Below are 27,911 nucleotides of genomic sequence, written 5' to 3' on the forward strand. Positions count from 1 at the left end.
AATAAATAAATAATTAATCCAGCATGTCTAGGATAAGGCAGAAAAAGAATGCTGGTAATAACTTGAGCTACAAAAGTGACCGTTAGCAGCAGAAGTATTGATGAAGCTGCTAAATGCCGCCATCCATAAGGATAAATATACATAATATAAAATGAAAACTATTAAGTTTAATTTCTAATACGCATAGATAGGTTTCCGTTGAACTTTTATTGAATAAATTGATATCGTTTGGATGCTGCTCAATATATCCGTACGTTAAGATCAAATACGTTTGGTTTAGTTAAGAAGAAAGAGAAGAGTTCTGTTTGTTTCTTTGATTGATTGAATAATTATTGTTCTTCAGTGTCGCTAAAAACTGCACCATTTCTGAGCACGGAGTTCGATACGTTATCTCTAACTTGTTTTTTTCTCTCTCTAAAAATTACTTACAAGCTATAGTTTGCCTATCGAGATCTATCATGTAATGGGGGGGTTTTGCATCTACTTTCTGCTTTTTTTGTTGTTTTTTGATATTCCTCAAACCATCCAACCTGTATCCTGTGAACGGTGAACGAAGATGTGACCCCTTAGTAGTAATAGATAATCGAGCCGAAAGGAGATATTTAGCTTAGTGCGACAGAAAACGAATTGCTAAACCACGAGGCTTAGTAATGCTTATGGCTTATGTAAAGAAACGTCCCAACAAACCCTACCCAGCTGCAGGGAAAATGGGAATATTGCTTACTTATCGAAACCATTCCGAAAATGCTTCCTAGACCACCGTATCCCGGTGTGTGTGTGTGTGTGATTTTGCGTTCCTCCCACCAGTATCTCGTATCATTTTGAGCGAATCGTCCTAACAGTCAGCTGTGTACGCTTCCATTATTCTGCTGCGGCCTCTAGAGGAAAGGTACAAATATATCACCGCGGCCCCTCATCCTGTTCCTTTTCTTAGGCACCGTTGGTGCACAGAGGTTGGCGAGCTTATCGGAAGATTAGTTTGTTCAGCTCGCGACCCACATCCGTCACGTATTGCAGAAAGTCCGGCTGCAGACTGACAGTCCAGTCGTGCAGGTTCGTTTTGCTGCTACATTTCCCTCCGTACCGATGGACAAAGAGCAGGGATCGGTCTACGTCGAGCGTTTTCACGAAATCCGGCGTGCCAGCCGTACGGTTGTAGTCTTGCGGCTTGTACACTTGAAACGGCCGTTCGGTTGGGTTGGTCATAGCGACATCCACGTCGTACAGCAGGTTGTCGGAAAATATTTTCTTCCGCTTGTCAATGCACACCGACCGGCTGGCGATGGAAAAGCGCGACACGTCGCTGGACACTTTCCAGGCGTACTTCAGAAACTGGTTGTTGACGCGCAGCCGGGAGCTGGGATAGAGATACTCGTTGATCGCACCGATGTACGTCAGCTTGGCCGCATTGTAGTTGCGCATCAGGCAGTCCATTTCGATGAGCAGCCGGTTCTGGTGCCTGTCGGCCAAATCGAACGGGAAGTTGTACGGCAGCAGATTGATTTTGATGCCGTGGCTGTACAGCAGCGAAGCGGTCGCACCGTTCAGCGCATTGCTGTTGTACACAATAAAGTCTTCCACGCCTACTATTTGGTGGTGCAGGAAGTACTGCAGCACAGCGGAGGGCATGCGAAACTCTTCCTCCAGCTCGAGATAGTCGGTCATGTCGACGCAGGCCGTCATGGTCATCTTTTGCTGCACCGACCGGCTCTCCAGCACCCGCAGCGGAACGTACCGCTTGATCGATTGCGCCGTGTCGGTGTATATGACCTCGGTCGGCTGGCCGAAATCTCGAGCCACCTTGCAGAGCAGCTTGTACACGACGAACACCTCATTGTTGGGCGCCTTGATCGAGCCGGTAGGGTGGTCGAGCCGCACAAAATGCAGCTTGCCGGTCGCAACATCCCCCGTGCCGTGCTGTATTTGGCATTTGAAATTGACCGCTGCATGCTCGAGCCCGACCGCTATGCTGATGACCGTGCCGCCGGCGGAGAGCTCGTTCTTCTGCCAGAACGACGAGTACACGTAAAAGCCATCGCCGAGCCGCTGCCAGGCCGGCAGCGGACTGTCGAAATCGTACGGAGAGCTGTGCAACCGGGTGCTGTTATCGATGCGTATCAGGCTGGCCGCATCGTTCCGCCCGAATATGTTGACCACCTCGAGCACGTACTTGAGCCGGTTGTTTTCGCTTTTGTACACCAGCAGTATCACGACGCAGGTTACCGACAGCAGCACCAGCGCCAGCTGCTGGTACTTACGCATTGCGGTAAAGCGCGAAAGGTGACGATGCGTAGCAGCAGCAGCACAGCACCACTGCCTGCCACGAGGTTTGCGACTTTTGCTCGTCGTTGCTACGGCGCTGCCTGGACTGCTCTGGCTACTAGCGCTGTGGTCACACACGCACACACTACCTGTGACACGGTTTGCCGGATCAGCCCCTTTTTTGCCTGTCCTGTGCACAGGATCGTCTTCTCTTAGCTGCCAACACTACCCATCGATTGCTGGGTGTGTTTGGGGTAGGAGACGGCGTGCCAATTTAAACGGCGTAACTGCGCGCGGCTCGCAAACACGGCACCGATTTTCTCTCTGGAATTGTGTTATTTTTGTTTTGATTTTTCTCTATCCGGGATTGTGTCTATTTCGAGGTTTGACAGCCAGCGGCTACAGTCAAGCAAACAGTTGTCGGTACAGTACAATTTAAATTTTACACAGTCTCGGTTGTACGAAGCGCACGTGAATCTTTTAATATTATAGAAAATGTACGAATATGCTATTATGATTTAATGAAAATATTGTTTACATCCCCGAGAGCATAAAGAGATATGTTTGTCCCCAATGCCGAAACCCGTTCTTCTGTACGTATTGGGTATTGATGCAGTGTAGCGTGAAGTGCAAAAACAAGAATGATATCATTCTGTCAAATTATTCTAAACGACCAACTCACGCAAAAATTGTGCAGGTGGGCTTTTCTCGGTCCGTACAACAATAATAAACGCAAGAAGAAGTGCGGATCGGTAAGTAAGCCGTCGACCGTTCCCTGCCAGACTCTTGGATTGAGATATTTTTAGCCTTCCCCATCGCTGTGCTGTGGCTGTTCCGTTCATTGATTTTGTGGCCGAAGATTTGAGATTGTTTGTTGCAGTGGTGTCGAGTGGCGAACGCGGATACTGCACTGCACTTACGTGTACCACCTCCCAAGATGACTACCACGCAGGGATCGGGCTCGCTGGAAAATCTGCATCTGGCACCGCTTCGTTCGCTGAGCGACTTCCTGCTGGAGTCGGCCCGCTTTCAGCTGCCCAACTTCCAGGACTGGGAAAAGTGGGGCAAGCGGGTGGTGAACAATTTGCTCTACTACCAAACCAACTACTTTCTGATGAGTGCGGCCGTCTTTCTGCTCGTTGGCCTGATCCATCCGATGAAGGTGCTGCTCGGGCTCACCGTCATTGTGGCGCTCGTGTACGTGTTTGTACGATTCTTCGCCCAGGACGCACGCCGCTCCGTCGGGGCCGACCCGAACCAGCAGCCGAAAAAGTGGGCTGTGCTGGCGGGCACTGTGGCCGGCAGCTATCTGGTACTGTACCTGTTTGATTCCGTACTCATTGTAGCATTTGCCATATTGCTGCCTTTCTCGCGTGAGTAACCGTTCATTATAGAGCTCACAAACAGAACGTATCAAAAAGATTTAAATTTTCCTTCTTTCTTCTAGTAACCTTCGTGCATGCATCGTTGCGGCTGAGAAATATTAAGAACAAAATCACCAATGCAGTCGAAATTGTCGGCGTGAAGCAATCTCCGATGGGACAATTTCTCGAAGCAATGGGTTTGATGCCAACGGCATTCTAAACATTAAATACTTATCCAGTGAGTGTGGACGGTAGAAACGGTCTCGTCTCGTGCACGGGAGAGAACATTTGTTTTGCTTTTTCTCGTGAGGCGATAATTCGAGTGTGTTTTTATTACCATTTCCGCCATTAACAACACTTTTGCAAAACGTTCAATCAAGAATGGCACTGAATGAGCGAACAGAGAAGGGGTTGGTTGCTACGCATATTGAGAGTATCGAATGCTTGTATAAAACAATACATTACACGTCCCATTGTGAAGCTGCTAGTCAAAACAAAACAAAATGTATCGACCGATCATAGTGTTTCTCTTTTGCTCTGAATAAAATAAGATTAAAATAACGATGCGTTTTTTTTTACCAATACGCAGTACGTAATACGAGAGTTCTGAATGTTCCTATTCGATGCGCTGGATTGCATCAGCTGGTGCACCATCTAACGTGGTTAATTAAGATGAATCACGAGCAACCACACACACGCACACACACATAGTATTCTCGAATTACACAGAATTACGTGGAAGTTTATCCGTCTCTTGCCTTGCCGCGTCACACATGTCATCCATCATTCGCTGAGAAAAATGCCACCCATCGGCCAAGGAATTGATTTCCCATACACCGTTATAGACGTTTATTTCCACAGGCCGCAACGATACAAATTATCATCAGATTTATCACAATCAGTTTCTCAAACATTAGGGAATCGGTCTGCGCATCATTGGTATCGCATGCAGATCTTCTGCTCGCGTGTGGAAACGACGTAGGCTGATCAGGCTGCCAATGGCAACGCGATTGAATCCAGTGTCGTATAAAGGTGTTGACGGGGAAATATGATGAATTCATTGGATCAAATTGTTATAACTCTAATTATCGTTCCACCAAAATGGAGCTTACTAATATAAAGTGTTGTGAGCAGACAGGGACATCTGGAGAGTACTGCTGCGGAAAATTCTTCATGAAGCTTATTATTTCTCCTGTAACCTCTTCTCCTTCCTTTCTCCGCAAAGCGGACTAATTCAGACGCTGCAATATTGCCGCATTCAGCAGTCCCGCATCCTTCAGCGTTTGCGCGCCATCGCTCAGCTCCTTGCTCGGGAAGGTTGTCATGAGCGCAAAGTTCTGCGCGCCATACTGCGGCCTAGCGTTGACGATGTAGCGGCGCACGTGTTCTACGGTGTGCGCTTGGTTGAACCGGGCCGACAGGCGGCTTCCATCGATCAGTCGTATTTGCAGCATCGTGGTAGGTTGAGCACTGTCTAGGGCAAGCTCTTCCGCGGCACGCTTTTCATTTTCTTCATTGCTTCCGCTTGCCTTGGCGCTACTGCTAGTGCCGCCACTGCTGCTGCTGCTGCTGGCCGTTGCCATCGGTGGAACAGGGCTACCGAGCGTTTGGCCGGAACCACCGAACGCTTTGAACGGCTTGCTACGCTTCACGTACTCCTCGTGACGGTTGTCCTTCAGATCGACGCGGAACATTGTCTGTCCCTTCGATCGTAGCTCCTCTGGTATTTCGCCCCGGGTGATGGATTCGAAAAACTCGCGGTTGGCCGGATCCTCGTACAAGCGCAACTCCCCATCGTTGATGACGAATCCCTGACGCCACAACGTCAGCGTTACGACTTCCAGATTCTGCGAGCTGGACGATGCGGCCGTTCGTGCCCCGCGTGGTGTCACTTCCTGATGATCGTCTTCCGTTTGGCCGAGACGGTAGCCAGTGCCGGCATACAGCGACCAACTGGAGCCGCCGCTTTCCTCGGAAGGGTCAAACGTTTCCAGATTACCTTGCTGCGCGGAACGAAAGATTTCCGACACGTAATCCTTGATCGGATTCTTTCGCGGCGGTCCTAGCACCTGCTGACCGGAACGTTCTGAGCCACCGGCATAGAATGCCTGGCCCTGTTCTTCTTCATCTTCCGACGAGGACGAATGTAGTGTATGAAGAGTTGCAATGCTACAAAAGAGAGAGAGAAAGCGAGAGAGAGAACCATTATCATCTTCACCGCCATTCGATGCTGCGTTACTTACTTTGACTGTGGCTTTGGTGCTTTCTTTGCCTTCGCCTTTTCTGCACGAGCGAATTGAATCGACGCAGGCTCCGCCGGCGGATTTTCTTCGTCGGAAATGTCAGCATCCTCGTTCTCGCCCTCGTAAAAGTTGCTCAGCGCAACCTGCACCGGGAACGAAACAAGGACAGGATGTTTGCTTCATCGAAAATCGCCAATGAAACGCACTATGCTCACTTACCTGCAATTCTCCGTTGGCGGCATCGACGAAAAACTTCGCTCGTTCCTCCGTAGCACCGGTAATCTGTGCGAATTGTTTGACCTGCTCGTTGTTGCTGGACATGGTGCGAGATTCAGGCGCTTCGACACGAATTATTTATCCAAGACAATGGCGCTGCTTTTCAGATACTTTTAGTTACCAAGGATACAGAAAACGCACAATCCGGGGGGAAACGAAATGAAGTTATTTTGTGGAATATATTTTGCAAAGCGAACGCAACAAACTCGGAACTGGCAACAACTGCATTTCTGTTTGTCATTCCGCCCGACACCCGTACAACATGGCGAGGGTTTTTGACGTTCGATTATCGCTGCATCTCGCTCATTTTCTCTACCCTTTCTTTACTTGCCTACAGGGTTTGTTTCAAAGTGTGCTTTTGTGCCTCCCTCTTCACATCACTTCAAATACAGTAGAACGTCGATTATCCGGGGGCGGATTAACCGGCGGGCGGCTTAACCGTGCGCATAAATGTGACAGCTGTTCAAACGTACAGCGTACTTTTGCAGCGATAGTCAAGTGATCAACCAGTTTTTTTTGCAGCTCTGTAGTGTCTAGTGGTATTTTCGAAATTCATTTTTGGTAATGAAAAGTTGTTAAACATATAATTATTGATTAAAATAATATTCTACTAACGATTTATCGATTGATTCAAGGTGAATTTTCTATAAAATTAATGGATTTCATAATTTTTATATGAATTTGACATTTCTTGGACCATTATCCGTGCAAATCGATTAACCGGCAACCGTCCGGTCCCGAGCTGCCCGGATAATCGACGTTCTACTGTACTTCGTTCACCTTTGTTCATATGTCTTTCGTTGTTTTGGTGACAATCTACGTGCAGCATACCGAGGTGTGTATGTTCTCGCTCGTTGTTTCATTCTATCTCTTTCGCGCATATGAACGCGTGAAAAACGTAGACAAACTTGGTGGATGACTAAATTTAATGTGCGCAATTTTGTTCAATTATTTGCATCGGAATCGGGTACAGTTTAGTACAAATGTAATTAAATGCCAAGTGCCACAAATCCTCTAAACGACCACTAAACGGGTTCTAAACGACTCAAGCTCTCAACGTAAACGGAATATAGAAAGACTTCGTTTAGCAGACGGCAAACGACTCAAGCATTCTAAAAATAGAAAAAAAACTGGTGGCGCCCTCTGTTGGTGGGATACCCAACCAGTGGAGCTTCTTCGCTTGGAGGAGAGCTTTCTCATTCCCTCTGTACTGTTGTATGGTTGGCATCTGACCACACGACCATTCATATAGATTTTTTCTCGGAAAGTTATAAGGCTATATACGTCATGATTAGATGAAACTTGTCGAAAAACAATGCAAGAAAAGGACAGCAATATACTGATGAGTTGTAATACGCCATCTATTGTGCAAACCAATGAAGTTAGGGAGATTTCGGTTTTTTTCTTCTATGGATATTTAATTTTCCAGTCGTTTAACCTTAATCTGTGGCGCTTGGGATATAGGACTCCGAGGGATTAATGAGGGTAAGGTAAAGGAGTGGTGGAGTGTATTTATTTTGATGGCCATTTCGTTTTGTGCATCAACACAATCGCACACCAGCGCGATCTTTTTGGCGGCCATCTTGAACCCTCAAAAACCCCACAACGTCTTACAAAAAGGATCGCCAGCGAGGAAAAATCGCACCGATTTGGAGCGTTGGTGAGCTTCTGAAACAGCTTTTTTTTTCGCGGTTGTGGTTATTGAAAATTGACAGCTACTGTTTATGGCGTGAATTATTTGAAATTAACCGCGAATTCGTGAATATTGTGAGGTACAGTAGGTGACCGCTAACTGAGAGGTAAACAAGCTCCAGTTAACGAACAATGTTCGCTAACTGGAGTGACGTTTCTATGGATTGATTGTTTTGATTGGCGTTGACTGGAATAAACATAACAAACTTTTTTTTCATTTATGTTGATATAAGGTATAGTAATTCGTGTAATAACATAAATTAATAGCAAACGTAGGCAAGAGACCCTAAATTTGTTTGAAAAATGCACATTTGCGACAAATTTCTCTTCATGAGATTCCGGATGTTTCATGTTTTGACGTTTAAGTGTTCGTTAACTGAGAGTAAGGGCGGTGGCAACGCTCATCGGATGCGATTTTATCGGAAGCGATTTATATGGGATTTGACAGATAACGTCGGACGACGAAATCGCACGCAAGGTGTGTTTATTAAGGAGGTGAATTGTTAGCGCGTTTTCCGGGCGCCATCATTGAGTATTGTTATGTCAAATCGCATACAATTTTCTATACCCCCCTCTAGCCCTCCCCGATTTTAATACCGGAGCCCCCAGTATTGTTATGTCAAGTCGTGAAATGTCAATTTGCTCTGAAGCACTTCACCTCCTAATATCCATACACCTTGATCGCACGTCCGACGTTATCTGTCAAATCCCATATAAATCTCGTCCGATAAAATCGCATCCGATGAGCGTTGCCACCGCCCTAACTCCAGTTAGCGAACCTCCAGTTAAAAAGCACTCCAGTTAAAACACATCCAGTTAGCGGTCACCTACTGTACTTAAAAAACTATCCAGGGCATTCATTTAAGGAATATTTTGTGTACGCGTCTCAGTGTAGCAACTACGAAAGACTGAAGTTGAACGGGAAGACGAAAGGAACGAGAGAGCGATCATTCTGTATAGCTACGAGAATATCGACAGGTTAATGAAAGTGTTTTACTAGTAATTTGCATTGAAAATACATTTTTTCAAATGGTTTGGTAAGAACTACGTATCTATACTTTCCCAGCAGTTATTATGGTGCTAAATATTTAGTTTAAAAATACTGTTATCACAACACAGTTATCATTAAATCGAAAGGCGTGTTAATTCTTAATATGTAGATATATTTTTGGTTCTCTGTATCGTATTTTACAAATTTTGACTATGTGTTTCATATTATTCAATGCAAATAGTAAGCAAACATATTACGCAGACACTTTAACTGTTGGAAAAAATCGGAGCCGATACATAACTTTTATTGGGTAGCGTCACCGAAAAAGAATTGTCTCTCAATCATCACCGATTGTTCCGAATCTGAAACATGAAAACAACACGCATTTGTTATGTAATTCCTCGAGGCAATATTATTTGCTTGCGCATACCTGATCCATGCGTAGCGTTTCGTGTGTCTGTTAAACCGAAACAACTGCGAATGCATGCCGGGTGTGAATATACCGACTTGAGGACCTTTGTAGGTCCCATCAGATTGCGCCACTGCTGAATTGCATCATTCCCTGACAGTAATACCACTTCGGACGGTCCGCTTGAAATGAATAGAGGGAAGGATACAACTTCTTCAAAGGGTCACTTATTTATTTAAATATTTTCTGTGCGCCGTACCTGGTCATAAGTGATACTAGACGTCGGAAGAAGAATTTATTCCTATGCTCCGCGTAGAACTTTTCCGCCTCATCCCGGGAGAGATTTATCCGCTTTCTTGCCACTACCTTTAAGCCGCTTTCTATCAGCATTTGCTGTATTGTTTGGTAAGCGATAGGATTTTTGAGGCAGTGAGGTTTTACGATTGCTAAAGTTATCATTTCGTTGCGATTCGCTGCTGCAGACAACGCGATTTCGATGCCCGGCTCACTTTGTTTACAAACAAGAAATGCCACAGTTGATGTGACGTTTGTGACGCGGTGAAATATTTCATAAACGTCAAGGACAATTGAACCAATCATTCTGATTTTCCGTTAATTTTCATTTTAACAAATTTAATAATTATTCAAATGCATTGTTTTCCATTTTTATTTAAATTGTCCCATGGCAATTGTTTTCTATACTTTTCTAATCCTACTTACGCACAAATTTGTGTGATAGTTGCAAAAGAAAATAGCCAATGAATTATCAATTACCCATTTATCAACATTTATTGCATGCACCCAACATTTTTTCTTGTGCTGTTCTTATCCACGATAAACGTACATTTTCTAGTTTCATTTTTTTACATTTAAAACATATACCGTGTTGATAACGCTGCTTCGCCAAAGTGTAAAAGACGTGTATCACCGTGCATGGAAAATTAAAACACATTTTTCGGCATTATTTTTAGCTCCTTGTCCCTTTTCACCTTTCTATTCTCCCCGCACCGGAAGAAGTGGGTGGTGTTGGAATAATCCCATCACAATTGTGTTGTTGCAAGCAAAAGATTTGCAAATTGACCTAACTTCTAATAAAAAAAGAAACAAATGACTCGTCACGTTCTCCGGTATGCGTTGCAGGAAAGCTTGTCGGAGCATATTTTTTCCGTTTTCCGTTGTTTTGTTTCGTTCTGCCAATAGTGATAGTTATTGGTGTCATTGTGTTTTGCTTTCTGAAAGCGTTAATCGTCATCCTGCAAGTGTAGAGAGATAAAAAAAACGTTAGAAACGTGCGCATACAATAGAATGCGTAATATTAACAGCATGTTCAAGAAATATCCCACAGCGAGGATCTTGTTTAGTCGGTATACTAAATACGCTTGAGGTGGGAATGTTGTACTACAAAAAGCTGCAGCAAACTGCAGACACGTTAGTAAAGGATATATCACTACAAAAGCAACAGAGTCGCTTGGCATATCATGGACACAAGCCAGAAAAATGCTACCCAGTGGAGAATAAAACTACAAATAAATCAATTGCAAAACGTTGAAATTTGTATGGAAAGTGCAAAATATTCATATTTTATTAAATGATCCCACAAGCAGCGCTGAATAGCATCACTATAATAACGTACAATGTGTGTGAATACATGTTGTAAGAAATGATTAAAATCTAAAGAACGCAATTGAAATACGAGCACGCTTGGTGCACGTGCACTTGAGATGCACACATAACCGACGTATCATTTAACGTCGAATGACGTTCCTCTCATAACCCAAATCCCCCAACTCTGAATGGAAGCTGTTGTTTATTGCAAACGTCTCTGAAAAAGGATCGTACAAAAGATGGGAAGTTAAAACCACGAGCATTGTTTCAATGTTTTTTTTCTACAGTGTTGGCATGCAGATCACGTTGATGTTGCGAAATAAGTTTCAGAAGAGCTGATGGTGATGGTTCTTATTTACCTTCAGGATGGTGCTTACTACAAGCGTAGAAGCCACGCCAATGCCGAACATCAGCAGATATGGCAAAAAGTGCAAGTTGATGCCCTGACGCTTCTTCAGCAAGGTACTCAGGAAGGACAGCTTACTTTCGGAGTATGGTGGATACCGGGAGCTGGAGGAAAAATGGGAGGTTCGGATATTTAAATGATTGGAACCACATTTGCACTGCGTGATGCAGAGTTGTGTCACTTACGCAGCCAGTTTTTCGCCAATCGGGTTGAAATCTTTCGTCAAGCAGGACTTCTTGTGGACGAACGTGTCGAAGGAGTACTTGCCATGGTAAGAACCCATACCGCTAGGGCCAACACCACCGAAGGGTAGTGCTTCAACTAATAGAGAAAGAGTGTTTTGTTAGTTCACAGCGAGACATGTGAATCACTGTTAATATATGATTTTGATCTTTAGAATGTTTAATTTGTAGTTTTTTTTTTTAATTTTAGCTAGCATTACTGAATAGTTAGTAGCTTTAACTTGTGTTATATGCCAATTATTATTACTAATTATTATAAAGAAATTGTTAAATTTGTTAAACAATTGAAGGCAAAAAGTAATACAGTGTCTAATGCCAATCAATAAATTGTACTAATATTTACACGGTTAATTAAATTAAATGTTAGTATTGCATCGTAAATTACGCTGAAAGCCTTGGCTTGTCTAGTACAGAAACCGCTTCGTTACCATTAGTTTTACTCTCAATAACTGTCGCACTACGTGAGCCGGAACATTGTAGTGTCTCGTAAAATTGTACACACACATACAAACACACATACACGATCAAAATGCTTGAAAAAATTTCCTAAAAATTATGATACCTGCAACGTGAGCCATCGTATCGTTAATGCAAATGCCTCCACAAGAAGTGTTTTCTATAATTGCCTTACGATCCTTCTCATTTTCGCTGAAGATGTAAATGCTCAGCGGTTTATCCCTGTTGGTACGAATTTGAAGAAAAGTTCAAGTGCATAGAACATTATGGCGAATGGCCATTACTATCATCGGCATCAATAGGAACCCACTTTTGCTCATGGGAAATAAAGCAAATGAGTACACAAACGATCCAAAATCATTACCATCGCAATTAAAACAGTACAGATACACAGGGGAACCAAAGCCTAGTGAACGAAACATCTTGTACATAACAGACAGTTGCAAAGGCAATCGAACTGGAGATAGAGGCAAATGAGCAAAGGCCACAATCGTAAACATTCGTAGTTTGTGTTGATTACAATGTTTGAAATTGTAATTTTTGGATGAATGAAAATGACGATTCTTTTGAAATTATACGATTGCAAATGAAGTATGAAGCTTCATATCTGACCTGCAAAGTGCGTTAAAGCATCATTCACGCAAACACCTCCGCTAGAAGTGTTTACTATGAAGGCATCGCGATCCTCGATGTTTTCAGTAAATAAGTACAAACATAGTGGTTTGTCTCTGAAGGAAAAGAAAATATAAATGTTATAGTAAAAAAAAGTCAATATATATAGCTAAAAATCTCATCTTTATAACACTCAATCGTTCGCGTGAATGAAACTAATGGCAGCATATTAACTACATTGCAAATAAAATGATCTGATGATTACACCTTGACCTGTTTTGTGCTAACTAGTTATGGAATTTTAAATGCACAGAGCATGATTTTAGTACATAATTCAACAATTCAACAACAAACTATTCAATCAATGGAAAAATAAAACTTTCAGCGTATTACTATTACGTAGCTGTATTTACTGTGTTAGTATAAGATCTACTCATTAGGAAAAAAACCATTAAATCTAACCTGCACAGTGCATGAGAGTATCGTTTACGCAAACTCCTCCGCTGGAGGTGTTTTCGATCATCAGACGCTGATCCGTTACGTTTTTGGAGAAGATGTACAAGCATAGAGGCTTGGCACTAGCGTAACAGGAGGTTGTAGCAGTAAAGGTTTCCGTAACCACGAAATTAATAGAATATAAAAAGCAAACACCGTTAGACCACGAAGGCGACTGTCTATAACACAAGCAAAATACTACGAAAACCCGAATATAGGCAAATTTATATATCCATCACCGACAAAGGTACCACAACAAAATATAGATCCAGATCTTCTAAAAACCAATCAACCAATACCACAATTTATCGCAAATCTGCTAGTTAAGAGGTAAATCTAATAACCGCCACCTGTTATGCTTTCACCAAGGAATGTAAATGATATATCTTAAACCAGATTTTGAACCAATTCTTTCTTCTTACCGGCATACTGCATGATCGTATCATTAAGACACATGCTGCCCGACCGTGTTCCAGTAACGAAAAGTTCTTGAATTTTGGTATCTAGCGTAAAGATGTACATTACTAGGGGCGGTGGTCTGCATGAAATGGTGAAATGGTGAGGTGTGTGCAGGTGGCAGTGCGGATGTTCGTCAGTAACAAACGATCACCGAGGCGCAAATCCATGGGCATCGCGTTTGCGGGACAATGTTTAACCGTTATTCGGTTGTACATGTAACGATTATCATGTGATGCAGCAGACGCAAAACGTCCACGAAATGAGCAATGAAAAGCGACACACATCGAGGGACATGGGATGGGCCGGACCGTAGCCGGAAATCAGCAGCAGAAGGGAAAAACGATCAGGATCCGAACAAACAACAACAATTAAACATCGCCATGGGAAAGAAAACAAAGAAAATGTAGAAAACATAAATCATTGCTATCGACGGATGAAACTATTGCGGACGAGTGAGCCAACACAGCGCGGGGAAAAGGGTAGCGATCTTCAATACCTGGAGTTGATGAACTTGATGGCATCATACGCATTGTCGACATTCAGAATCGGCAGAATGGGGCCAAAAATTTCATCCTGCATTACGGGATCAGTTGACTTTACGTCGATCAGAATTGTTGGCGAGATGTAACGGTCCTGCAGATCCGTTTCACCTCCGATGGCCACGTTGGCACCCTTGAGCAGAGACGTAAGTCGCCTAAATAAAGAAAAAAAGTGTTAAAACCAACAATCGTAAAGTCGTTTTGCCATACAGACATCCCCCACTCTCCCCTCCCCCAACCGATGCTCACTGGAAATGATTCTGGTTGATAATGCGGCACAGATCGGGACTGTCCTTCGGATTCGCGCCATACCACTCGTTCAGCACTTTGCGGGCCTCCTCAAGGAACTGCTTCTGCACCTGCTTGCTGCACAGTATGTAGTCGGGAGCGATACATGTTTGGCCGGCGTTTATAAACTTGCCCCACAAGATGCGCCGCGCGGCGATGGCGATATTGGCCGTACCGTCCAAGTAGCAAGGGCTTTTGCCGCCGAGCTCCAGTGTGCAGGGCGTCAGGTTTTCACTGCACGCCTGGTGGATGATTTTGCCGACGCGTCCGGAACCGGTATAGAACACGTAGTCGAACTTTTCCTTCAGCAGCTCGCTCGTTTCCTTCGGTCCACCAGTTACCACCCGGTAGCAGTCCTGCGTGTGTAAGAAAGCGTAAAGAGCGGTGTAATCGCATACCACGCACAAACTTGGAGTGAGAAAGGATTGACGGCAGGTTTTGCTACCCTGCTGATTCGAACTCAGTATTGGCAAGGTTGTACAATATTAACCGGTTTTTTTCGAAATGCGCAACACAGAACATGGGGAAAGGCATTTGTTTTGTAATGTGCATTGTGTGCAACAAAAAAGCGCAATAAAACAGCATCGAGAAGAACGCACCGCAATCGGTTTTATATGTTTAAGCTTGAATGCGCAAGGTTAGCCCTTTGCTGTACTGTGCACGACTTAACATAAATATTCTATCGTGAATCCATAAACTGATTTCGCACACGCTTAAGTGAAAGCCGATACGTCCTACGCAAAGATGGACTGGCGCAACAGTTTTGACGATTAGGTAAAGGCGAGCCCCAAAGAACTTTACCTGAGACAAGTACTTTGGCAGTGTTTCGGCGATGAATTTGGCCGAGGCCGGAGCTACCTCGCTCGGTTTAATTACGACACAGTTTCCTGCGGCAATGGCGGCTGCCACTGGCACCAGCGTAAGCTGCAGCGGATAGTTCCACGCGCCGATCACCAGCACCACACCGTACGGGTCCTTGTAGATGTAGACGCCATCCATCACGTTAACCAGGCTCTTCTCCGGCTTTTCCGGCTTCACCCATTCGCGCAAGTTGTACAGCGTGTTCCGCAGATCGTTCAGGATGAACTCAATCTCGAGCAGATGGGCTTCCTGCTTGTGCTTGCGGAGATCCGCGGCTAGCACGTTCGCCATCTCGGCTGTGTTCTCTTCGTAGCATCGTAGCAGGGCCTTCAGCTGATTCAACCTATCAAAGGAAGGTATTATTCGAAATATGAATGTACGAAGTGTTCTATCAAGCATTTTAATCGCAATAGTATTCACTCGTACACATTATAATGTATGAGCATGTGTTTCATCAGCATCTGCGATTCAAGACACTGATCTCGTGAAGGTCAAACGTTATAATGGATGTGGCATATGATAAAACTTTAATAATATCCGCAATGATGGTACCATTACGGCTTCACCACACGCGTATTTCTGCCGAGTCATTCCCCGTACGTAGCTAACAAGTACGCGTATGGGTTTGGATAGCTTACCTGAAATCGACATCTCGCGTTTTGCCACTGTTGAATGTAGTTCGCAGCTGTTGAACGATCTGTGTGTACAAACATACATACGTAATAGAGTGTTGTCATTAAACATGTGTTGATTTGCAGCTCGACAGTGCACTATACTCACGTCCGAAAAACTCATGTTGATATAATCTGGTACGATGGATCCTGCAAAAGGTAAATTGAAACAGAGCGGAATTACGCTTGTCGCCTGTGTGCGGGTGTGCAAATAATAGTTAAACAAAGTAGAAAGAACCCCAACAATCACAACCAATTTAGGCAAATCGATTTGAAGAGTTGCAGCCGCGATGCAGACGTGCGTGCGAAAATAAATGGATTAATTTGCCCCTTTGTATGGAGGACGATGAGCAATAGACATTAGTTTACATAACGCTACACTGTGAAGGAGGAAACTTTGGAACCAAAACAGACCCGGTGAGGGCGTGAAATCGATAAAGCGATACTCCGACTCTTTTCAATGGAGAAAACCAGTGTTTGTTGTGAATTAATCGATAATCATGTTTGTGGCATGACTTTTACAGCGTTGTAGCAACATGCTGCTACAAAATGCTACAACTAATACTGCTACAATAGCTGAACTGCAAGCCCCCGCAAATCCTATTCTATCGCTGTTCAATTGTGGGTAACAATATTCTTTACTGTCCGTTTAAATTCACACCTACGACACTGCGTCCCGAAACTGCGACCGCTTTTCACTTTCGGTAACCTACTTTTCGATGCCGGGCTTTGTTTTTCTTCAAATGTCAAAACAACCAACCGAGCATGGCGGCTGCTCTCGGCGGCACGCACACAGTGACACTCTTATCATATGTTCGTTCGCTCATCGCAGCGTACCTTGAGCGTTACATCGCAGCGTTACACACCACACGTTACGCCGACAAGCTGTTTGTAAACGGAAATACACGCGCACATTCCACTATATCGCTTAGTGGAAGGAGTGGCTGGTTGTTTTTTGCAATTGTTTTATGTATATATCAAAATTTCTACTAGTTCAAGGTCGTTTAGTGCAAATGGCATCCAGTTTTCTGCACACACTATTCCCAACGCGGCCGATTTGCATTTTTATGTTGACCAGCGCATCTGCGCGCGAAGCAAGATCGCATTGTGCCGTGCGCGCAAACGAGAAGATGGACTGGCTTTCGTTGTATGCATTTTATAGCATAACTGTAGGACACATACACATACACATACACTAGGGAAATATGGCACACATAGACGAAACAACAAGGAAAAAAATGAAACACCACAAACCGCCCAGTTTCTCCACCGCCCGTGTCCCGTTTGCTTGTGAGTGCGTTAATCGACACACCGGAGCCGTTGGGTAACGACGATTGAAGCCCACAAAACACTTCACCATGCACACTCATTACTGCCCTCCCCGGGTGCCTCGATCCCAGCAATTAGTCCCCTTAGCAGAGAAGAGCCGGCGCTGAGAGCAACGGTCATGCGACGGCCAGCCGTTGAAAAGTGAAGAAGGAACGCCTGGCCCGTACGAGACAGCAACACACTGATGACCCCGCTGCGGACAAATTCAAGTGATCGAGCAACTTTACGGAAACATTACATCGGCCAGAGAGCTGCAGCGAAAGCTACGTGTGTGGGGGGCAATCACTGACGTTGAGGGAGAAAAAAGACGTTATGTAAAAAAATGCTACGAACAGTTTTTACCTCCAGCACGCCACATTGCGACCGCGCACGAGCCGAACCGATCCTCGAAGAAGCCACTGGAATAGTGCGCGATCGTGAATTCGAACCCGCCGAAACACATCCAAACCCATCACCATAACCTTGGCAGTTTGTTTGACACATTCCGGCCGCTACTGGGATTGTATAAACGCACATGTGAATGTGTTTCAACGACCACCACCACCACCGCTATTGATACACCCCAAAACGCTTTCCCTCCCTGCCATTGTTGGAGCCAGAATTATAAATCGGTAAAGTTTACATTCAATTTATGCAATAGTTGTGTGCAGAAAACAGAAACGCTTCCCTCTTTCACTGTCGCTAAGCAATTATCTATTGATTTTTTTGTATTGTTTTTGTGTACCGGGGTACGCTTCATTCAGCTAACTTTCGCGAATAATCAACTGCAAGCATGGGTCTGTGGTTTTGCATGGTCTGGTGATAAATGTGTTGGTAAATTTTGACTACTAATTAGTTTCCAATTTTCAACACACCGGTGAACCCCTCCTACTTTGTCGTCATCATCTTCTTTCACCTGGGGAAGGCAAACACAACCACACACACACACACACATACACATGGAGTGCGTAGATGTATTGCTGCTATCGCTATGAATGAGCATAATCATGGATGAGTTTCAGAAACAGGGTATAACGGGTGTCTGCACCTTGAACAGCCGGTTGAAGCGGTTTCCAAGGATCATTCATGTTGGTGCCAATGTTTTTTTTTTCTTTTTGCAGTTTTGCTAATACAATAGAAAAATATTGATACTATACTTGCGTAAACTACTCCAATTAATCGTTATATTTACTTCGCAATTGACGCTTGAAAATCGTTGTCTATCTTGGGCATGATTAGACATAATATTTAAAAAAATATATAAAAGAAAAAGTCACAGCCGCAAATTGTCAAGCCTTTTACAGCAAAGTTCTGTTACGGCCACTCACGAGATTACGGCCGTTGGACCTTTTGTACTGAAGATAAGCCCACACAAAAAAAAAACCTCAAACACTAACATATGGACATACATTCTACTCTCCCAATTTACATGATAATATTTGAGTTGTAAACTTTTGTGAAATGTTCCCTGTATTTTCGATAGAAAGCATAAAACCATTCTATTGGTCTCAAACACGTAGCGGAATTTGGGGCAAGAGTGCCACCAAGCATTTTTCCTTGAAAACTTTAGTTTAATGATCAATTTTGTATACAGTTGGTTGCTTTCCAATGACTGGGTATACTGAGCCAAATTTCATATAGATCAATGGATATTTCCCATTGTTTTGAACTGATTTATGTTGAGTTTCAAAATTGAGCAGAATATTATAATTTTTTAATCTAATCAAATAAGCTCTCAAAAATCATGCGAACAATCAACCGAGAAAATATTTACAACCACCGTATAGCTGAGAAAACGTGAAATTTTTTGTGGGGTTAGTTGAAAAAAACTTTTTTTTTGTCACTGAAAAATTCAATTTCAAAAAAGTTACAACTTTTGGGGCAAGTGTGCCATCTCTTTTTGGGGCAAGTGTGCCACCATCTTTCATAGGCGCGATCTGTCAAAAATGTAAACATTGTTGTAGCGTGCTGCGGAATGGTGCGCTATTGTGAGCGGATTCCACGCCAGAAAAACAGAACAGTAACAAACCATATTGTGGTACAGTTGGTGGTCAAAAAGGGTTCATTGGTGACTAAATACATGTAGGAATACATACACTAGTGGTACAAACGTAACTATTTCCTATTATCTAAGAAATACGGTTATTTTAACCAGGTGGCCGTCTTGCCCCATAGCCCAAAAAACAACGTCTTTTTGGACCCTTTTTAAAACGCTTCAAAAACTGTTTTATTTGCACTTTTTTCAAGCGAAACTCATTTATAAGTGAGGAAATAGATGTAAAATGGTTATGAGATTTAAATCGGCTTTTGAAAAACACGTTTTAGTGAGTTATAACTTGAAATGCTTAAGGTGGCACACTTGCCCCAAGTTCCGCTATAACACTTTCTTTAACTTCCATGTGCATTTGTTTTTTTACTGCATTTGTTTTTTCTCAAATCAATAACCATATTATAGATGATTCGTTGAATGATTTATATTAGGAAGGTCTTTTCCAAAAAGTCAAGGAGATTTTTTGCCACGATAAGTGTGGAATGAGACGTCATAACCTATCGGGCATTGCAAAACAAACAAGCAAATTAAAAATATTAAAGATACATTAAAATTACTAGAGATCAGCCTGTTTTAATACTTGAATTCTGTAACGTAATAGTTTTTACGTAATATTTTTTTTCTCTATTTCTATCATAAAGTCAATTGCGCAAAAAACAAACAAAACATCATTTTGCTCTTGTACCAAACACAAAGACCAGCTGCATCAGTTTCATTGTCGAACACTCAATCCCATTTTAAAGTTGTAGTTGTTTGATCGTGTCTTTCCATAGCAGCAACTGCAACAGTCGTTGCACTGAGCACACACGACATATTGTCAACGCATGTAGTGATGTCACAAATGGATGCATTAAAACATACCCTACGGGAAGCCTGTCCGTGTGTGTGTCGGTTGGTGGTGAACGAGCTGGCCGGTTCTCTACAAAACCGACACGACACGCTCGCCGTCGCTAATTGTCCGCAACGATCCAGCAACCCCGGTCGAGACCTATACGTAATCATCCCAGCTTTTGGTTACTGCACTGTGCCCCACAGCCAATCGTGGTAGAATATGGGCTGGCTTATCGTTCATCGTTCCCTCTACCATTGGCTGGCTTATCGAAATTTGATATTGGACCCTTGGCAAAGGTCATCATTGATAGTGGCTTTCGTTGTTGTTCAACAGCTCTAATATAAGCGCGATGTGATGAGTGTAATGAACATAATGGCATGTTTTAAAGTCGATCGATGGACATCAAATGTGTATCAAAGTATATAAAATTCTATACAGCCAGGATTGTATCTATAAGATGGAGCTCCCCTGGCACTTACGCTCGATTTAATCATGAGACAAAACATAGTAGAATTGTATGCAAAACAGATGCGTTCAGCAATTTTGTTCAATGGTGCCCGGCACATCTAATCACGCCTTACGAACGCTTCTACTAGAACGCGCACTGCGTTTGGGGCTGACGATCGTTTAAAAAAGAAAATGCTTCACCACGATGATTGTCCTTATTTGCACACTGCGCCCGGGGTTGGTTCAAAAGTCCAGAGGTCAAGCTGGTGGCAATGAGCGGTGGAAGTGGAATCGTTAATCGGGAGGAGGTTTTGTCGACAAATAAACATCGTTACTCTGCCGTTTTGCGGGCGAATTCTTTGTGCGATAATAACGCTCAGTTTACGTGAGCTAAGAAGCTAGCCGGATGGAGGTTTAAAGTAGATTTCGATACGATCGACGGCCGCACAGTGTGATAAGATAATGTTGAATATCAACCCAGCCGAACATGACAGGCAAAATAGGATGGTTTCTTACGGAATGGGGGATAAATGTTCATACAAGCTTCCGTTGAAGCACAAGTGAGGGGTTTTTTTCATATCACTTGATCATCGCACAACGCAAAGAAACTGAAAAATCAAACCTAAACGCTCTGCCAATCTCAACCTCTCCACAAAAAGCCCTCCTCGTCCTTCGGTGGCAGTTTGGAAATTGTTTGGGCTCAGTACTTTTGTTCACTTTTTACGCTTTTACCCACCAACTCTTACGTACTGACACATATACACACAGACACAAACACGGATGGCTGACGGCCAGTGGAGTGGAGGGCATATTCTTTTACTTTTCTTGCACTGACCGAGCAACAGAGCTCTACACCGACGAGTGGCGGCAAGTGTGTGTACTTGAACGAAGGTTACTGAAATTCTCCCCCTAACGAACATGTACACTTTTTTTTTTGCTCCAAACTTATGACACTTTCCCTTGTCCCCAGAATGGATTTTTCTTCATATTTTTACACTTAACACTTAACGCCTTTCGAACCGGTTTTGCAACACCACACGCCATATGCATTGTTACAGCTGCACATTAACGCAAGGAGCCACTTTGCGCGTTAATGCAGGGCATTAAACCAGCATCAGTAGCATACTCGTTTGAAAAAAGCGTCACAAAAGAGCAAACAATGAAGATGTTTTGTGTGTTTGTTCACTGTCCAAATTGTGCGCAAGATGCGACAATGACAATAAATTCACTTTGCTTGCGGATGATGTATGCGTAAGCGCGTGAAACGCGCGCGACAGGAACTTTGGCCCCAACAGAAACAGCCACTCATGTAGAAACAAGTATGCATGATATGATGTGTACACACAACCAACCTGAAAGCACAGCAAAATGGGAATGTACGAGCACACACTGTACTGTATTCGAATACGCGGCGAGCCGAGCTTCTGCTTCTGTTCCAGCGAACGCACGGGACAAAACTGGTCGTCGTTTGCGGGCTGCGGGAGCATACGCTATAGACACGGTTCAGAAAGTACGCGCAACAACCACTACTACACCGTACCGGGACGAGTTGGCGGTTCAAGCGGCGCGCAATTGTACTTACACTGTACAGAAACCCTTGGAGCACCCTCCTTCCTCCCTGTCAGAAAGGTACGTGCAGTGAATGTGTGTGCAATGGGCAGCAGCAGCAGCAGACGCACACGCGAAGCGAAATATGCGGAGCGCGAGAGTGCCCGATGATGCTCGCGTCGACGACGGAAAAGAGAACCGCCAGTCTGCCAGCGAGCCGCACACAGAGTCATTGCGTTATTGCGTGTTCACTTTCAGGCTTATTCAAGCTCGACCACTCCGAATGGGCATGCAAAGCAAAACGGCCAAAGCAGGGGTCTTTTTTTTAACGAACCATATTTAATTTGCGTATAAATCAATGAAACATTCAAGATGAGCGTTTTGGATACAAGAGGAATTGTAGTAAAATAAAACTATTATTTTAGAATTTTTAGTAGCTAGAGGGATGAAGGCACTTCCTTGGCGGAGTTGTTATGGCATTTATTTTTAATCGACATGTGTGGCTATCTGTACAATTTTAATTCATTCAAAAGCTTTTGTACCTTTTAGCAATATTTCAAACAACTTTATCTACTAGCATAGAACACAATTAATAGAACACAATTTAATTTAAAATATGGAAAAAGATCTTTCAACGTCCAACAATAGCAAACGTTCATCTCGGTTTGAAAATTACCATTACCAAACGTTGCCATGGAGCGTGAGGAGCTTTCGTGGAGCTTTTAGGCTTTTTGGATATCTAAACGATGCGTTACGGTGCAGAAAGCTCTAACGTTACGCGGAAAACGCGAAACCAAATCCACAGTTGGTTGGAAACTAACGACCTATGTTTGAACGCACGTTACGCAGATTTAAAATTAAATCTTTATCTTTTTTTGCTTTATTTAAAATTAAAGCAAAGTGTTTATCATATTTGTATCAATGTTTAAATAAAGAGATAATTGCTTATTTTTTATTATCATTACAAATGCAAGCCATATTAGAGTAAACTAGAATTTCCTGGTTTGTAAGGTACCTTCGTTGAATTTGAAAAACAGGTAAACACATAATTTCATTCAACATTAAATTGACTTATTGTCTTTTTTTAGGAAAACTGGAGTGTTTAATGGTTTAAAATATGTATGTAACAACATCTTCTTCTTAAGTGTAATATCTTACGCGATCATGCAGCTCTATGAACTAATGAAGTCCTTGATCATGCGACTGGACGAGCTGGTCCGACGAGATGCTGGTCCAGATTAGACAAACCAGCGAAGAAATGCAGCAATGTACAGTCTTTCCCCGAGTTACGCGAATTCGAGTTATGCGAATTTTTATATTTGTCAGTTTATATGTCAAATCAGTACAATTATCTCCATCAATTGTCAAATGAAAAATAATTTGCAATTTTTCCACAAGTTTTATATCGCTAAAAAGACAGAAATAACCTAATTTTCTACATGAATTACAAATAAGTATTAAATTACATAAATAGGCGAAATATATTCAAAAATAATTATTAATTAAGTATATTTTGGCTGTTAAACGTGATATTAGACTCACGCAAAAATCCGTGATACGCGAATGTCTCCGGAACGCATTATTCTCGTAACTCGGGGAAAGACTGTACTTGAGTTTAAAAAGTGTTAATTCAAAATGTTCGTTACGTTAGGTTAAATGTTGCTTCGTTCAATTTGCTCGACCCTATCGAACAGTTGTCAAATTGTTAAGGCTATACCCTTCCTGGTCTCAACGCACATATGAACCGAGATTCCTAATACTTGGTAAGACCAATCAGTCATAGATATGTTATAAGTGGCCTAGGTAAACCTGTGACCGATCTCGGTTGCCATAATACATGAGAATAAAAAGAAGAAGATATTTATTTTCCCTAATATCCTACAACTGAGATGATGATTTATATTAAATCTGTAATACAAAAATAACGTCAATATGAGACTATCATTACCGCGCTTGAATTACGGAAAACTTGTTATCAGCTAGTCAGTTTGCTTGAAGAAACTGTAAAACACATAAAACCTATCACATTGATGATTAAGAATATTTGTATTCGCGTGCATGTGATAGCACGTTGTTGAAAAGTGACAATGCTCTTTTAACAATCATCGATGGTATGGATGATTATGTAGAGTCTTGTTTATGGAAGAGAATTTGTCATATTTACAAGATCTATCAGCTGTTCAGTGAACTTGTTTCAAGGTACTCCACAATGCAAGGCCCCTTATATTTTTAGAATTATACCGGCCCAACCAGTTCATGAAGTTCTTTGAGGCCACAGAGTCTCGCAGTACTCGTCTCACTGTACTCAATTGTGCGGACTGGTGTGCCAGAAGATTCGGAATTAGTGATCGGTTTATGGATTACGCACATTAGAGTAAGCGTTTTCAGCCACTTCTGTTGTGCATAGTGGCTCACTAATGAGTGGGAGAATGACTGCTTGCAGGTAGTTGCGAGCTGGAATATTCCAACGACGGTACTGATTAAAGCGTTCATGTAGTAACATAATAAAAAAACAAGATGCTTAAATCCGCCTATTACGTATTAAACTTGGTGCTTTATGTAGCGTATTGGTTGTTATACATTATAGCTGCAAGAATAATTAACTTCACTATAAATTGTGAAATAAATGATTATAGTAAAAATAAGTGATACATGTTGTAACTAATAACATCAAGTATTCAGAACGATGTAGAACGGCCCCGTATGTGTGGAAGGACAATGGAGAAGCCGATATTGCGACGAGCTATACAAAATGTACGGCGACCTTACTGTCATGCAGCGTATCAAGTTCGCCAGGAACTGGTGAGCTAGCCATGTTATACGCATGAAAACGGATGCATGGAGTGTACCATATGAGTAAGATTTCAGATTCCATTTTTTTCTCTTTATACCATTTAAACATACCTCCGCTAGTAGCTTCGATATCAATCACAACGGTGGTCATCGAGTCCGGTTGCTGGCCTAGGTTAGATTCATCCAGATGCTGTCCATCCCGGGAAGGATCGTCCTTCATACTGCTAGTGGTGCTACTAATGCCGGAGCTTTTGGTATCGTGCTGTCCATCGTGATTCTCGATAGAATCGGATGACGGCTTTAATATATTTTCCTTGACGCTGGGGGGCTTAGAGGTTTCTGTACCGGAAAGAGCAAGTGTCACCTGCGGCACTTCACCAAAGAGGCGTGTTTCTTCCGCAATGTTCAAGGCTGATTTGGGCTTGTCCATCGTTGCTAGGAGAACTGGAATTCTGATTTATGCTCTAAAAGTGAACAAGAATAATGCATTATATGAGAACGTGTAGTAGCTCTACAAATACATATAAACTGAGCAAAGTAAACTCATAACTCATATAAGCGAGAAAACTGGATTAGGTAAAACTATAACTAAGGCAAAATATAAATAAAAATGTTTTGATAATATGAATCAAAATATTAAAATTGCTGTTAATGTCTTCTGATTAGTGATCGAAATTATAGTTTATTAAGAAATGCGTAGACTAAAATACGGAGAATTAAAAAAAAGACACTGCAAAATAGTCATCAATATTCCGTTTTTTCCCTTCATTTAATAAATGAATAAATCATTTTGCCTCTTGGGTTCTCCGTAGAACTTTTATTAATAAAATGCGTTGAGCTAAGTTTGAAAATTTACATCCAAAGAATTTGAAGCGATAGGAAACTCACAGTATCATGAAAGTTTCGTTTCACCATCTTCTGCTGTCATTTGTATTGTTTCAAATAAAGCAGACACACAATGCTGTTTCAAAAAGCATATTTTGTTTTATAGCTTGTCATGTCATTACGGTGCAAAACTACACTATCATTATAGATTTATCATGTGCTGTACCTGATGGTGTTGGTGTCTACTGTACGGATTACTGTTGACCAGTTCTTGCCTTTTTGCAAGGTGTGAAATTAATGTGTAAATATTCAATGACTTCCAATATTTTTTCACAACTTCGTAGGTTATGTCAAGAATAATTTATTCATAAAGGAAACGCTAACACTGTAATTTTGACCTTGAAGAAAACTGATGCCAAAAACCTTCCGAAACCAGCTTGACATATGAGACTATTAGCAATAGAATATACAAATTTAGCATATAGGCTTAATTCAAATAATTTATTATAGACACGAACGAATTAATGATGGATGATGTCTCAAAAAGTACGAATAATAACATATAGGAATAGTTTCCAATTAAACAAACAAAAAAAAATGTTATCCGCTTTACCAACAAAAATAACACAATTTTCCTTTTTTCGATTGACGGTATCAGAATTGAAAACTTTTTAAACATTTTGTATAGCAAGCTAGAAAAGCACTTAGTATCAGTAGCAGTAATTGCGTAGTTATTTCAACAATTATTGAAATAATTAAAAAAATCATCACACATTTTTAATTTTTATCATAAAAATCTTTTTAATTTTTATTATATTTGTAACAAAGAGTCAAATGAGTTATTCCATTGAAAAAAACCCACACTAGTAAAGAATGAAAGAAAAAAACGAACTCGCACAAGGAAACACTGGTGTGTGTGTGTTTCGGTGCACAAATGCATATTTATAAATCCTAAGCGAACTGGAAAATCTAATCGTTTCCGGTAGTCACAGTAGAAATCTGCAAGGTCGGAATACATCCTCCGAAGCTTAAAACAAGAAACAAAAATAGGAACAAAAATTTGGCAGAAATACACAACTTGATCATTGTCACTATTGTACGAACTGGCGTAAAGCAGTTGCGCAAACTATCTTTCTTGTAAGTTTTAGTTGTATAACTGTTATCGAAGATATTAACTAATCAATAGGAATAGACAGTGTAAGCTTTCATAAATACGGGCAATGCTTTACAACTAATGTTTTGAGCGTGGTTTTCTTTCAAAAGCCCGATTTTAGTTTAAATTCACACCACACCGACACAGCACATTGGAACCAAAAGCTTAAAGTAAAACATAAGTAGCAAAGAAAGTGTAAATCCACCAACGAAGCATTCCTTTACCGGCGTCGGAAACTGTTTATTATGTAAGCCAAACCAAACCCTTGTTTTCACCGCGTGTGTGTTTTTTTGGTTTGCGGAACGAGTAAAAGTATACAAATTTACTTCCACTCACCTTCCACCGATCACATACATAAGCGCACAATATACACCGCCGATAGAGTGCGTAAACACGTTGCTGCCACTGGATGATGATTGACGCGCGCGTACTTTAAATGCTGCCTCCTGGTTGCGTTGATTTTTGGCCGTGAAGATCGTGCACTGCGTTAAATGTGAATTTAACGCCACAGTTGTATCACGTTAGTAACAGTAAGTTTACTTTTCGTATATAATTATTCACTTGAATTTATCACTTGAATTTTTAACTTCACATATTACTTAAGTAACTGTATTGAAGCAACAAGTTACAAAAAGAAGCACTGGCATTGGTGTTAACATGTTGAAAAATCATTACATGAATGATAGGTGGATAAGCACGCGGACACAGACCGTAGCAAATGTGAGCTAAATTATCCGACCAGTTCGATGACCCTTCTTCCCTCGGTCATGACACGTTGTGAACCTTCATTTCTACTGAACTTTCAACTTCAACAACTTTACAGGGATAATTGCCCAGCAATTGGCATCTAATAATCTAATCTGGTATAGCGAGACAGCCACGACACTTGCTGCTGGTCCCACTCGACCCACCGCACTGTCACTGTGTGAGCGAACCACTTGAGCCGCAATCGACGATGATACTGACGTGACGCCAAAAACTCTCCATCGTAGCAAGCCGCCCGTCCGCTCGTTCGTTCGTGCGGTGGCAGCGGCGGTGCCGGCAGTCCATCGCGTTGGTCCCTCGCGGGCTTGTCCTCCCCCGG

At 42.3% G+C, this 27,911-nt stretch overlaps 5 protein-coding genes across 28 annotated transcripts; 1 reads left to right on the plus strand and 4 right to left on the minus strand.

The window, feature by feature from the left end:
- Positions 1-188: 188 nt before the first annotated feature.
- Positions 189-2,376, minus strand: LOC1274798 (uncharacterized). The gene has a single exon (XM_314001.5). The coding sequence runs from the start codon at positions 2,260-2,262 to the stop codon at positions 964-966; it is 1,299 nt and encodes a 432-aa protein (XP_314001.4). The 5' UTR covers positions 2,263-2,376; the 3' UTR covers positions 189-963.
- Positions 2,377-2,764: 388 nt separating this feature from the next.
- On the plus strand, positions 2,765-4,187 carry LOC1274799 (PRA1 family protein 3). 3 transcript variants are annotated; one of them, XM_001688450.2, is made up of 3 exons: positions 2,765-3,014; positions 3,069-3,635; positions 3,710-4,187. In XM_001688450.2, exons 2-3 carry the CDS (start codon positions 3,200-3,202, stop codon positions 3,844-3,846), a joined length of 573 nt encoding a protein of 190 aa, XP_001688502.2. In that variant the 5' UTR covers positions 2,765-3,014; positions 3,069-3,199; the 3' UTR covers positions 3,847-4,187. The 3 variants fall into 3 exon arrangements, with proteins under 3 accessions (XP_001688502.2, XP_314002.5, XP_061498750.1); XM_314002.5 differs by having other exon boundaries at positions 3,143-3,635; XM_061642766.1 differs by having other exon boundaries at positions 2,857-3,014; positions 3,122-3,635.
- Positions 4,188-4,447: 260 nt separating this feature from the next.
- LOC1274800 (NSFL1 cofactor p47) lies at positions 4,448-6,420 on the minus strand. The gene is made up of 3 exons (XM_314003.5): positions 6,089-6,420; positions 5,870-6,012; positions 4,448-5,795 (listed from the first exon to the last, which is right to left on the minus strand). Exons 1-3 carry the CDS (start codon positions 6,188-6,190, stop codon positions 4,856-4,858), a joined length of 1,185 nt encoding a protein of 394 aa, XP_314003.4. The 5' UTR covers positions 6,191-6,420; the 3' UTR covers positions 4,448-4,855.
- A 2,559-nt stretch (positions 6,421-8,979) lies between these two features.
- LOC4576191 (nucleoside diphosphate kinase 6) lies at positions 8,980-9,769 on the minus strand. Its single transcript, XM_001230966.4, has 3 exons — positions 9,497-9,769; positions 9,259-9,419; positions 8,980-9,190 (listed from the first exon to the last, which is right to left on the minus strand). Exons 1-3 carry the CDS (start codon positions 9,694-9,696, stop codon positions 9,132-9,134), a joined length of 420 nt encoding a protein of 139 aa, XP_001230967.3. The 5' UTR covers positions 9,697-9,769; the 3' UTR covers positions 8,980-9,131.
- Positions 9,770-10,000: 231 nt separating this feature from the next.
- Positions 10,001-27,870, minus strand: LOC1274802 (aldehyde dehydrogenase family 3 member B1). Of its 22 annotated transcripts, none has more exons than XM_061649677.1 (11): positions 27,164-27,870; positions 24,961-25,313; positions 15,981-16,021; positions 15,839-15,897; positions 15,141-15,543; positions 14,301-14,695; positions 14,009-14,206; positions 13,021-13,136; positions 11,434-11,569; positions 11,202-11,352; positions 10,001-10,490 (listed from the first exon to the last, which is right to left on the minus strand). In XM_061649677.1, exons 2-11 carry the CDS (start codon positions 25,277-25,279, stop codon positions 10,479-10,481), a joined length of 1,830 nt encoding a protein of 609 aa, XP_061505661.1. In that variant the 5' UTR covers positions 25,280-25,313; positions 27,164-27,870; the 3' UTR covers positions 10,001-10,478. The 22 variants fall into 22 exon arrangements, 21 of the variants coding, with proteins under 21 accessions (XP_061505661.1, XP_061505662.1, XP_061505657.1 ...); XM_061649678.1 differs by lacking the exon at positions 13,021-13,136 and adding an exon at positions 12,559-12,674 and having other exon boundaries at positions 27,164-27,785; XM_061649673.1 differs by lacking the exons at positions 13,021-13,136; positions 24,961-25,313; positions 27,164-27,870 and adding exons at positions 12,053-12,168; positions 21,861-21,983; positions 22,091-22,304.
- Positions 27,871-27,911: the final 41 nt, after the last annotated feature.

Source organism: Anopheles gambiae, chromosome 2 (assembly GCF_943734735.2).
Source record: "Anopheles gambiae chromosome 2, idAnoGambNW_F1_1, whole genome shotgun sequence".
Taxonomy (NCBI): Eukaryota; Metazoa; Arthropoda; class Insecta; order Diptera; family Culicidae; genus Anopheles; species Anopheles gambiae.